At 36.5% G+C, this 13,737-nt stretch overlaps 1 protein-coding gene across 6 annotated transcripts in view; it reads left to right on the top strand.

The window, feature by feature from the left end:
• Positions 1-753: 753 nt before the first annotated feature.
• LOC104896724 (kinesin-like protein KIN-UC) overlaps positions 754-13,737 on the top strand; it is a 29,916-nt gene continuing 16,932 nt past the window's right edge. For 2 of the 6 annotated variants that reach the window (XM_048647654.2, XM_010683497.4), the window contains exons 1-8: positions 757-1,385; positions 4,646-4,746; positions 7,616-7,738; positions 8,412-8,597; positions 9,100-9,321; positions 9,407-9,566; positions 11,117-11,266; positions 12,875-12,963. In XM_048647654.2, coding sequence (XP_048503611.1) covers positions 1,004-1,385; positions 4,646-4,746; positions 7,616-7,738; positions 8,412-8,597; positions 9,100-9,321; positions 9,407-9,566; positions 11,117-11,266; positions 12,875-12,963 — 1,413 coding nt within the window. In that variant the 5' untranslated portion in view covers positions 757-1,003. Of the gene's footprint in view, positions 1,386-4,645; positions 4,747-7,615; positions 7,739-8,411; positions 8,598-9,099; positions 9,322-9,406; positions 9,567-11,116; positions 11,267-12,874; positions 12,964-13,737 lie in introns of all 6 variants that reach the window. The other 4 variants (XM_010683498.4, XM_010683496.4, XM_048647655.2 and 1 more) reach the window with 3 other exon arrangements.

Below are 13,737 nucleotides of genomic sequence, written 5' to 3'. Positions count from 1 at the left end.
TTAAAATGAATTTGGGGTTAAATGACTCGATAAATACGATTTGCAAGCGTAAAAGGCAAAAATAGGCATAAACTAACATATAATAATAAGTTACATACCTTTTGAAGATCATCGACGTTAGTGCAACGGTTGACGATATCGAACATGTACCTCAGCACGTAATAGCCACATGCAAGTCCATCTTTTCTTGGACACTAAATGTTCACCAAAAGATGCATTGAATGACATTCATGTTAGATGTGTAGTATGTGGCTAAAAGTGTTTCTATAAAAGGACAAATAAATTAGTCATGTTACGTCGACTAATTTCCAAACAGGAGCTTTTGATGCTCGAAGTCCTGTTGCACTAACATACTTCATCACACTACATCAATATATTATTATAAGATTAGATGTACTAACTGTTTAAAAAGTACATATTAATAAAAGACATGTTATGATGAATTTAACAAGATCCCACATGACTATATTTTTATCCATGTATAAATTACAAATGATGGTCAAAGTGAATTTGTGAATAGTGTAAAATATCAAAGTGTGTAGATTAAAATGAAATGGAGGGAGTATAATAGAGATAGAGATAAAATCCCACACGACATCCTTCACATCCCCTTATTTGAGTTGGAACCAAGCAATAGCGTTAAGACAGTAAATCTTCCAGCAACTGTGACACGCGGGAAATATACGCAAAATTACATTATTAAGATTTGAGAGCCCTCCTACCAACATTTAACAATTAAACAGACTGTTTCAATTATTTTCATTTGTCTTTGTTTTTGTTTTGCTCTTTTCTTCAGTCGTGCTTGCCACTTTCACACCTCTACTCTACTCTCTCTCTCTCTCCTCACTGATGAAGAACCAACGACTACTTCTCCATTTCTCACCACCAACCTCCATTGAATTCACTTCTACATTTCTCTCTATTCCTTTATCTTCTATGCTCCATTTTGTGCGTAACACAGGAGTTTCACGCTAAAGTGAGACAAATTCTGCATTCTGCAATAATGGCGACTCAAAAACCGGCGAAAGAGAGGCAAACATGGCAGACATCGCCCTCGTCATCCTCGTCGTCGGCTAATTCTTTGAATAAGAGCATGAATGGTCCTATAATGACTCAATCCAATCGATCTAAGACGGCGAAACGGTCCGTCACCCCGAATTCTAGGGCTCAGGATTCCAGACGCTCTGTCACTCCAGTTCCAAGAGGTCATAACAATGCCGGAGACCTTGATTCTGTCAAACCAGTTACAATCACCAAGCGCCCGGTTACTCCGGTTTCAAGACCTCATAACAGTCCCGGAGACCTTGATTCTGTCAAACCACTTACTACTAAGCGTTCTGTTACCCCTCTTAATAGAACCACCTCCATTATCGCCCATGATCCAGGTTTTCATTATTTTTTCTTACTCTTATTAAATTTTGCAGTCTTGTTTGTTTCTTAAGCATAGTTCTCAATTTTTATCCGTTTCTAAATACATGCAACATTTCGTGCCTTTATCCAGTATATTACTTTGTTCCTTACTATCTTTAGTTATGCCGGGAAATTGGTGGTGGTGATTCCAATGGTGCAATTCATAGTGGTGTTAAAATAAGAAGGGAAAGGGGAGGTGAGAGAAAGGGTAGAAGAAGGGTATACCAATACAGTATAAGAATAAGTATTTAGGGCGTTAATAATAATTTTTTTGTCGTAATTTAGCAACCCAGCTATGCAAATGCTCAGGGCCGTCTCGTACAATTTATGGGCCTTGTGCTCAATTAAATTATGAGACCCTAAAGGTTGAAAAAACTATACTAAAATATCGTAGGTCCTGTGCAGTTGCTCACCCTGCACAGGGCCTTAGCCGGGCCTGCACATGCTGCATGTATACAGAGCTACATTAGTGTATGACGTTGAGAATTTATCAAGGAAAATTGGACAGGAATAATCAGATCCTAAACAAGAGGAAGATTAAATTGGTAAGATGAAGAACAAAAAGGTAGTAAACAAACCAATCTTAGTTCGATTTGTGAGGGAAGAAGAGGAGAGAGAAAGAGGAGAGAGAGAAGAGCACGAAGATGGCGAAAGAGGGTTTGCTCTGCTGTTTGGTTTGATATTTTATTTGAGATGGATGGAAGGGTTATGATGAGTGAATGGATTGATGAGAGTGTTTAGAGAAAGAGAGAGAGAATCAGGTGTGGTTATTTCGGGAGTGGGGCCGTGGGGGAGATGCCTATGGGGTGGTTTTGGTCGTGGCAGCGAGGTTGGAGAGTGGTTTTGGTGGTGGCAGCCAGGTTAGGGAGTGGTTTTGGTGGTGGCCGTGGGTGGTTTCTGGGTGGGGGAGGATTGGGGTAGGGTAAGGAGGGAGAAAGAATAAAGTGAACATATTATTATTTGACACGTGTCCCTTTTAGTTGTTGAATAAGTTGCATCCGGTTTTTACCCATTTAAAGAAATTTTTATTAAAGGTTGCATTATTCAGGAATATTTGAAAGATTTGCCTACCTGTTGCGAATGACCGAAATGTTGCATTATTAAAATAAAAAAATCTAAGTTAATATGCAAACGTAGGATTATTACAAAATAATTCAAAGGTGGGATTATTTTTGGCAGATTGGCAAAGGTGGGATAGTTCTTGTCCAATTTTCCATTTATCAATCACGTTGCATTTATTTTTTCAACTTTAACAGATATATTAGCTTTGCCCAATCTCAATCTCATATTCATTGTTTAGGGGCATTTTGGTAAATTACAAATATATAGATACAACATTAAAAAACTGCAATACAACATCTATAAATTAATATCTTATGTTTTCCTTTCAACAAAAATAATAATATCAAACATTCATTTGTAATTTAATACAAGACTCGATAAATATGTAAGGTAGGTAGTTATATATATACAACATTTTCTCTTTATTAGGGTTAAATATACAAGTAAGCTATAATAGAACATTTGTAAACTAATCAAGGAAAAATTGATTTAATCAGTCCCAATTATGGGTGTCTTGACAAAAACAGTCTCAACTATTATTTTTTATTGCTCAGTCCCAAACTTTGAAGACAATTTACGTCATTTGCCATTTTTTCTATCTTCTTCCTCACTCCTCCCTACACTCTCCTCCCTCTGCTCCACTGCCACCCAAACGCCTCCCCTTCCACCCCACTACCCCCTCCCCCTCCCCCACCCCCCTAGCCCCTAACCCCTCCCCTGCCCCAGCCAACCCTCCCATCTTCCTTAAAACCCCCTTCCCCTGAAACCCCTGTTGATGTATGAGTATCAATTAGCTTTTCCTGGTACTAAAAACTATGCAATCCAATTATCCAGGCTACTAAGAAACTGTGTTCAGAAGTGTTGAATTTATCTTGTGAACCTATAATCAAGTCTATTACGTTTGCATTTGACTGTTCCAAGCGTGCATCATGGGAAATCATCTAATCAGGAAGAGTCTTTGATGCTTGAAGCTTGTCGTTTGGCATTGATTGCTCGCTGGCCAGGAAAATATCATGGTTATCTATGGAAGTTTAGAGTTGATAAAGTTCTCATCCAACTTTTAATGCACAATTTCCATAACAGTCATTGTCAGTTGAGGACCTTATAGCTGTGGCAAGAGCGGGGTGGGGGGGGGGTGGGGGGGGGTGGGGGGGCTGGGAGAAGGATGTGCAGGGGGATCGGGTGGTGGCAGTATGGTGGTGGGGTGGTAGGGGAAGGGGAGGAAGGAGGGAGGAGAGAGAAAGACGGAAAGAGGGGGTAAAAACATAGGTGAAAAAAAAATGGTTAATTCGTTTTTTACCGGTTTAGCAAGTCACCAGTCCACTCGGACCACCAGTGTAAAGGGGGGGGGGTTTAAAGTAGGGACTGAAGAATAAGATAGTTGGGACTGTTTTCGTCAAGACGCCATAGTTGGGACTAATTAAATCAATTTTTCCATCAATTAATGTACAACATTTATTTATTTGTGAAATATGATTTAGTTTATTTATGACATTGCTACAAATATATGCGTTCTTCATGCTTAATTTTTGCTTGGTTAGATGATTGACTGGGCGAGAACTAGTTATGGTTAAATATAAAATTGGAAGATAATGTGGTATATTTGAATGGTGTGAAGAAAATTGTACAAGAAAGATCAATCTCTATGAAATGGATTGACTTTGCATATGGTATTCTAATGGCTTTTTTTCCTTTCACTCGAGATTTTCATAATTTTGAGTTCAAGAAGTAATGTACCCAGACAGTTCTCGAAAATTACCTTTCTCTTAGCCACATCCCAAGCTAGAATATCATCTATTGTTATGAATCAACACACCTAGTAGCTCAATATACTTGTAAGTAGTTATTCCTCTATTAGTTATTATGCATCACATGGAGAATCGGACTATGATTTCAAGTTCAGCGAAAAGGAAATAAAATTTGTACCACTATTAACGGACGAAGGAGTTGGATATTTGCGCCAGAATAATGGACAAAAACTATGAAGGGGGGAGGGGAGGGTGAGAGCTTGCAGCACACAGAGTTACTGAAACAGAAGCCAATAAAGATTTGTATCCCTATTGATGAAGGAGAGTTTGCAGCACATGATGATCTAGGGTGATTTGCCATCTAAAAAATTTCCGAACAGCGGAAAAGAAAAGAGTTTACTGATCTAGCTTGACGCCCATTACAGAACCTGGAAGAGTAAGAGTTGCTGTGAGGCTTCGACCGAGAAATAATGAAGATCTTGCTTCAGATGTAGATTTTGCTGATTGTGTTGAACTACAGCCTGAGGTGATTGTTTCTCCTATTTTTTGGTTTTTAGTCAAGCATTTATCGGTTTTGTTTCTTTAGCCTCCTTCCTAATTAAATTAGATGACTGAGCTCATAGGGAAGAATGAAAAATTGCATATCTATAAATTTCATACGACAAATTGCTAATTTGTAATTAAGATATAGTTAAATCATACTCTGTCAATGTTTCACTTATTTAAGCAGAGTAAATCTGTAGTCTACATATCGGGAAATGTCTTCTTGATTGCTGTTGGATTGCAAAACTTCTAGAGCTTTGATTTGTCAAAGGTACATATATGGGATAAATACCAATAATGCCTGTAAGGAATCACTTTGGAAGAAGGCATATCGATACTAGCGGAGAATGTTTTATCAGATTGGAAGCCGTTTTACAGGAGCAGTGAGAATATTAATTACGGAGAAGCTGCTCGCTTCTTATTTGAGCTAGATCTCACGCAATCAACTCAAATAAAAGAAATAATGAAAAGACTAAAAGACATTTATGATCAGAGAATTATTGCTTAATGGGTGTTTTCTCAGTTCAGAATCTTTCAATCATTTGAGGTAAGATTGTGTCTGGGAACTGGGAATTCTTGTAGATATGTCGAATTCTTTATAAGACATAAGAACTCTGATTTTCAATTTTTATCTCATTATTTGAAGAACATTTTTGATATTATACTTCCAGATTTTTTAGCTCTAAAAATCCAAATCACCAAATTTTATAGCTCTAAGAACTCTGACCTGGCCATTTTAGCTTTGGCTTCACCTGTTCACCATCATCTTCCAAGAAATATTTCGTGTTGCTGACTATAAAGTTGTTTTTCTCATTTCCAATCAAGCTAACTTAGTTTGAACCAAACCTTGAATCTAAATTCCTACTCCAACTTCATTTTTTGAGTATGAATTTCCAAAAGATGAAGTTATTGGAATTTTGTGATAAAAATGCAGTGTAACATAATTCCCTATTCTCCCCGCAAATTGCGATCCGAAAAAAACGAAGTATGGTCGGTTTTGGCCTATTTTGTGCCAACTTTGGAGAACCGCAATCTGAAAACAGAATTATATAGCGAATTATGTTACACTGTGAAAACGATTAAGGCTTAAATGGTAGCAAATTTTAAACATTACGTTCATCGACTTGCTATTATGGAGAAGACATAATTAAAGACATGGAGAGATACAAAGGGGAAGTATTATGCATCCATACCTTTCTAATATGTGGTGAGAAAATTTTCCATGCTTGATGGATTGTTAGCCATGAAAATTAGCATTTAAGTGAAACTCGATGGCCAAGGTGAGGAAATTTTCCATGCTTGATGGATTGATAGCCATGAAAATCCGTTTAAGTGAAACTCGAGGGCCGAGGATTTGGGCTTTTGCTGAGGTTGCAATGATTTTGAAAATTGCAATACTTGTGGTAAAGAGTCTTTTTATTGATCTAATGAGGGTAGAGACAAGCATCTCGTCCTTTCGTTTCTAACTATCTTTCTATTCTTTGTTTCCATCAGTATTGTTCAATAAAAAATCTCTTTTTCTTTGGCTCACAAAACATGCTTAGCTTAGAGGTGATGGAATCAATCGACTCAATAGCATACAAGTTCCAAAAATAATTCTAGCATAAAAATACCCTTAAAAAATATATAATTTAAAACACAGTCTAACAATTCATTTAAATAAACTATTACAATTGTTCTCATCGAGTTCTCATATTTTGAAATCGAACTACAAGATCATCGATGCTTACTTTCCATAATAAATCTTTCTCTAGATGAGAGATAAAAAAAAAATCATTGAGTAATTGATCTCCCACAGTATTACATAACTTTTTTTATTTGAATCAAGCCTGAAAATGTTCATTTTGGCACTTGTTGTTGCCAAGGGTCAAAGCAACATTGACTTTAGAAGCAGGTATATTCTTAAGTATGTGTCATGCTTTTGTGTCTCAACTCTCAACAAGTTTTATGGGAAGCTCACTAAGGTTCTTCACCGTTGAAAATCTCATCACTTCAAATATTTAACAATGAAATTTGAAATGAGTCTTCCACAAAAGAAAGTTCAACAATGAAAACTTCAGTACGATAAAATTTGGCAAGTCGTGTGAACTTTCTTATGTCAAATGAAGAAATTTGGTTACCTCATCGAACTGGTTTTCAAGTTCTGGTAATTGTACATCAATGGCACTTGGAAAATCCTCAACAGGAAAATGGTGAAGATTTGTCAGTTGTGATGAATGAGCTTATATGAGAAATCAAAATCTATAATCGAGCCTTGCCTGAAATATATCAATTGCTGGCCATTTCTGGAATTTCTTCACACAGCTCGTAGTGTATTGATTCGGTTACCCTATATAGCGTATAAATGAAGCCAAATCTCAAGTTGTATGTGTTATACCTGATCAGATTGGAGAAGTTATTTGTCCAGCGTTGATTTCTGCACATTCCTGGTTGCATGGTTGTTTTCGAGGCATAAAGAAAGGGGGCATCATAGGCGTTCTTCTTGACACTTGTATATTTTTATTTTGGCTAATATGCGGTGAGGGATGATAGGATTCCCGAAGAAGGATTCCTCATCAAGTTTCTTTGCTGGCTGGGTATTCATTTGGGCATATCTTTGGTCTTATGCCTCTGGGACTTTTGCGGTTTTGCTATCCAGTAAATAAAGTCATTCGTCACTTGGTGTACACTCTTCTTTGCTCCCCCCTTGCTTCTGGATGCCTTCTATTATGTGAAGTGTTTTTGCTGTTGTTAAAATTCTTTTTTCATATTCAAGAAGGAAAAAAGTACATAATCGAGTATTGTTTCATTATCTGACAGTCTGTGGTGCTAGATCGGCTGGGTAATTTTTTACTTTTTCTGGTTTCATGCAGCTGAAGAAACTGAGTTTGAAGAAAAACAACTGGAGTTCCGAGTCTTATAAATTTGATGAAGTGTTTACTGAATCCGCTTCGCAAAAGCGGATCTATGAAGTGGTAGCAAAACCTGTTGTTGAGGTATTTGATTATTTTCTCATTTGATTAATAATTGTGTTTGGTGTTGTTGCTTTTTAAGAGGTACCTTCTTATGAATTTTATTATTTCTGTTTCAATTTTATTCTAAAAGGCTGCATATTTGTAAATTAACTTTCTCAAACCTCACTTTTTCTTTTGTTGTACCTTTTGGAAATTCCACCTTTACAAAATCTAGTCATTTTATTTCCACTGCAAAGCTTGTATACAACGGGTGTACAATACAATGGGCTTAGTCACCCCAAATTTCAAAATATCACCCCAAATCACATAGAAGTCAACTTTGCAACGGGTGGTTTTTATGTGGCTCGGGGGAACATGTAAGATTGGGGGAGATTTAGTCTGTTGGATATCGAACCTGCTATTTATTCAATTATAGCCTCTTATAAGAAGTTTATGTTGCTTTTGTAGTTCCAAGTGTTCTTCATATGTGCTACAAATCCTAGTACTTTTATAATGTGTGTCTAAGTCACTGGAATAACAGGATTTTGTCTTGGCCTGTTAAACTAGTATAAATGATTGGTATTTTTCCGTCTGTCACTAATGAATCATTCATATTAAGGTGTCCTTTTCTTTTACCTTTTTCTGAACAAGTCTGTTAAACGTATATGGTTATTAATTGATTTTTTATATTATGCAACCCCCAAACACTTTGCAGAGTGTATTGAGTGGCTATAATGGGACAATTATGGCTTACGGTCAAACAGGTACTGGAAAGACTTACACTGTTGGCAACCTGGGTAAAAATGATGCATCAGAACGTGGCATCATTGTTAGAGCTGTAGAAGACATCATCACTAGTACATCTCTTGCTCATGAGAGCGTGGAGTTCTCCTATATACAGGTATTTGAATAAGCTATGCTCTATAGTGATATGAGGCAATTTTTAATGTATCATAGGAATATGGATTGCTTGCATAATTGGGGTACTGGCAACAGCATTTGCTTGCTGAAATTTTGATATTGTTAAGTATGGGATTGTCATAAATAGTGGTGCTTTAAGTTGTGACTAGTCATTGTTACACATCTCTGTGTTCCATATTGCATGACATTAAATTTTTATGTTTTCATTTGGCTAGTAGTTATTGTTGAAGTTTTAAGGATTTAGAATCATAAGGACACATACATGGTGTTTGTAATTAAGTTTCCTTGTTGAAGTAATGCCATAATGATTAGCGTTCAAGGATTTCCTGTTGTGTTTAGATTTTTTGTATTATAATTATCACAATTCTAGGTGTAAGTGTTCCCCCAATTGGCGTTGCTGATATGGGCACATTGGTATTTCTATTAGCATATCTATTATCTGCCATGTTAGCTGTTAATCATGTTTCATTAATTTACTCTAGCTGTACATGGAAACAATTCAAGATCTCCTTGCACCTGAGAAGGTCAATATTCCAGTAGTTGAGGATGCCAAGACTGGAGAGGTGTTGTTGCCCGGTGCCTCAGTGATTAAAATTCATGATCTTGACCACTTTATGGAACTGCTTCAATATGGTGAGGCCAATCGACATGCGGCAAACACCAAGCTCAACACAAGTTCTTCACGTAGTCATGCTATATTAATGGTGAGAAGTGCATAGGAGTTGTTTTGGTATTGACGTGCTTCTTTTTCTTCCAATTTTCATATCGCGTCGTGTTCTTTGTCATCAGGTTTCCGTAAAAAGGTCTATTGTTGGGAAAGGCAAAAGTCATACGTCTTGTGAAAATGTGACTGTTACTGAAGCACACAGTGACTTAGGCATAGATAAGATACGAAAAGGCAAGCTTCTGATTGTGGATCTTGCTGGATCTGAGAGGATAGATAAATCTGGTAAGCTGGTAGTGGCTGTTTATAGATCTTGTTAAATTAGCCAGCATATTGTTCTTTATAAAAGGTAGTGTTTGTGAAGTATCTTTAGGTAAAACAAGCTTTTGCTTGGACCTGTAACTATGTTAGATCCGGGAACTTGTGTCGGACATACGTGTCCAAGTGTCTGACTCAGCAATGTTTGTGAAACTTTTTCATAATTATGAGCAAAATGAAGTGTTGAAGTTTTTATATCCATGTCAGAGTGTCAAGGATCTGACATGTACGTGAGGTGAAATGAAGCGTCAAGTAACATAGGCTTGGAAGCAAATATATTTCTTCCTTTCTCTGCAATAATGGTGTATGGGTCCACAACAAATGAAATAAAATAGGGAAATTATTGGAGGTAACCCTGTGTTTTAGGCCTTTTTCTTGAATGACCCTCTCATTTACACTTGTGTGTCAGGTAACCCTGAACTTGTATAATGTCACTAAGGGTGACGGAATAACTAATTTTCACGTAAAATCATTAAACTAATTATTATTTCCCTTTAAATAAATAAACAAACAAACCCATTTCACTCTACCTTTTCTAACTCCAGTTCTTGACACCCCCCCCCCCCCTCTCTGTCTCCTCCTCCTTTCTTAAACTGAGAGGCAAGTTCAACAGTAGCTGAATTATAGTGAGCAGCTAAGAGAAAAATTCATTTTACTAATAACCACAATATTGACATGTGAGAAAGTAACAATTTGATATTATCATAAAAAGAGTTCATTATCAGTTAGTAATCAAACCAATTGCACAAACAAACAGCTTAGCGACAATGGATCAATTTGTTACGAAACAATTGAAACTACGAATTCAATAAAAGAAACTCGTAACTGAAGGAGTCCTGGTGATAGAAAGAAAAATAACAATTTTGGCAAACCGAAGATTGGAATTCATCTCAATGTTCGTCCCTTTATATCACCTATACCATCTTGTTGCTTCTCCTTTATCTCCTCAATGCTGGGCAGAACTTGAATGTCGTTTCTTCTAGTTGCTGCATATATGAATATCAAATTTTTGTGGATGTTTCAAGGAGTTTTCGGTTAAGTTTATATTGCAGCTTCACACTAATGGATATGATAAGTTTATTTTGCAATTGTTGCAACTGTTGAAGTTGGGTATGATTTGCAGAAAGAAAGAGAGAAGAAAGAGATGGGCTGAACATAACACGAGAAAGAAACAAAAAATAAGGAGTTTGAATTTCTTTGTATTTTTACTTCTATTAAAATAATAATTAGATTTTATGGTTGTAGTTTAAAGATACTAAGTAGTTAACAGCTTAACACCTTATTACATTTAATGATGTGTAACAAGTTTCGGATTAGTTGAGACAGGGTAAAAATGTGAGGGGCATTCAGGAAAATGACTTATAACACAAAGTTATCTTATAATTTCGCAATGAAATAAGTATAGGTGTATAAGGATAGCATTCAATTGATTGCATGGTCGTTGGTGCCAGATGTATCATACATTCATACTATGCCTTTAAAAATCTAAGTATGCTACTTTTCCTATGTCATGACAGGTAGCGAAGGACTATTGCTCGAGGAGGCTAAATTTATCAATCTCTCTCTGACTGCTTTGGGAAAATGCATTAATGCATTGGCTGAAAGCAGTCCACATATCCCAACTCGAGATTCCAAGTTGACAAGAATTTTGCGGGACTCATTTGGGGGTAGCTCTCGAAATCCTTACTTCTTTACAGGTTCTAGACAATTGAGCAAGATCTCTCATGATTTAATGTATGACTTATTGGTATTTGCTGGATAATTTCTCTGTCCTAAATTCACCGGCTCCAATATTAAGTTAAAAGTCCAAGCTATTAAGTTATGACCTATGGTAATTTTGAAACTCACAAATTAATCTTGGATTAAATTCTAGGGTATCACCCCACCTTATGGTAAAAATAATAAGCTAAAAACTATAATGTGCAACTACACTCATTGAATGAGTAATTGAAAGTAGTTCTGGACATGGAATTTAAATTTTAGCTGTTAGCCTTTGTAATATACAATGGTCAAAGATTGAATTGGAAGACCGTAGTATTTACGGTTTTATAGTTAACATCTTTGCCCCTACATGAGGTCCAAGATCCTCCAACGTTGGTGCTATACATTGTTTGTGATTGGTGATTACTGTCATAATTTACTTGTTTACAATGCAGTTTATATTATTGAATTGATTGTGGAATATGTGGCAATCAATTCTATATAATAGAGGGAATAGTAAATAAATGGAAACTTAACATTTTACATTAGAGGAAAAGGTGCGAGCAAATAACTTACTGGTCTATGCATACATCTGAATTTAGAGTGACCACTGATGTCGATCTAAAGTTAATGTTTTCTCATTGCTAAGAATCTGTTCCTTTCTCATTGAGATCAAAAGTTAAAATTGGTGCATGATAAGAATGTAAAGCTGGATTCCTTGATTTCCTGCTTTTGTCTTTACTCCTTGTCTTGGACCTTCTCTATTAATATGATATTCCATCATATAGTATGTTAGTGTAGAAGTTGTTTCAAGGAATTCAAATAATGATAACTATTAAAATGCTCAGTGGTCTTTAAAATTGTAAATACCTTTTCCAAAGCATGATGTAGCAGACAGTTATTGTTTTGAGTCCCGTTATGAATGAGAACATCCTCTTTGTTATCTCAGAGGTCAGCTGGTAAGGTTGTGTAAATATGGATGCCCCTGCCTTGCTATGTCTGGTTTATTCTCCATAGACATTGAAGTAATTTTATATTTATGGTGTTGAATATGGTGAAGTGCTTTAGGGTAGGGCAAAGGAGGCATGTCCAAAAGTAACCAACCCCTCGGACTACTACGAAAAACACCATCAGATTTCAAAGTAGCACGGTCTAATTCGAAAATTTCACCCCAATTGAGCAAATCTCCTTGCCTCCTTGGAAATAAAGCGGAGAAAGAATTCGCAATTATAGTGCTCTCTTCGTATTTTTCTATATACCCGTTTATTATAGACTCTTGTTTTTAGGAGAGGTGGGTGGGTGTAAGGAAAAGGTGGATAAAGTAAGAGACATGTAGTTAAAAGGTGGGTGGGTGTAAGAAGAAGGTGGATAAAGTAAGAGAGAGTGAGTGGAAAGGTGTATATATTATGGAGAAAGGGGGTAAGATGGTAAAATGTGTGCCAAAAATAGGATCAAGTAGAAACAATCTTGTACAATGAAATGTCTTCACTTTTGTCAGATTACGTCTGAACTGATGGGATGATCCTACCATGATATTACTGGTCCTGATTTTGGTGTGCATTTCTATTGAATAGGCTCTGCTAGGACTTCTTTGATAATAACAATTGGGCCTTCAGCACGGCATCATGCAGAAACTACTAGCACAATAATGTTTGGGCAAAGAGTAAGTAACTTCTCCGCGATTATGGATGAAAATTCCATGGAGCATAGATGTCTGATTTTTTATCATTCTATACCTGCTCTCTGGTTTGTTTTTTCTTATAGAGTTTCTCTAGTGTTTCCAAATGTCTGAGAACTGTCTGCCTTCTTGATTTTTTTCATGGTGACATGCTTTTCTGAAAACTATGGAGAACAAATTACTTTGTCCTTTCAATCAAAGAAGGCAATAAGGCATTGCTTAATTGTCTTGATAATCTGTTGAAGAAAGATGGCTTATCTCTTTCTTGTGATTTTTGTCTGGTGCACTTATTTAATATTTACTAACACTTTGTTTGGATAGGAGGAATGGAGAGAAATGGAAAGGGAAAGGGAGGGGAACAAGTTCCCTTGTTTGGATAAGGGATTGGGGGGAAGGAAGGGTCCATTTTTTCTCCTTCAATAAATCATCCCTCTCAATTTGGAGAAATTTGGAGGGAAAATGGAACTCGATCTCCCCCCTCCCTTCTCTCTTATATTGCTATCCAAACAAAGTGCAAGTCTTCTTATGTTTGTCTTTCATCTGAAAGTTGGATGCTCTGGCAACTAAAGATATTTTCTATATCCTCTTTAATGTTACAGTGTAGTTGAATACTTGAATCTTCCTTCCATTTTTTATGGATAAAATTTACTTATCGCCACTGTAATGAATGCTCTGCAAAGTACTAATATTTTTTTAATCATTATTACCGTGTTCCTTGCGAGTGAGATAGCTTCATGTCTTTCTTCCTCCAAATTCCCC

This window comes from Beta vulgaris, chromosome 6 (assembly GCF_026745355.1).
Source record: "Beta vulgaris subsp. vulgaris cultivar EL10 chromosome 6, EL10.2, whole genome shotgun sequence".
In the NCBI taxonomy this organism is placed as follows: Eukaryota; Viridiplantae; Streptophyta; class Magnoliopsida; order Caryophyllales; family Amaranthaceae; genus Beta; species Beta vulgaris.
Note: the sequence above shows the minus strand (reverse complement) of the source record. Positions and strands in the feature narration are given on the sequence as shown.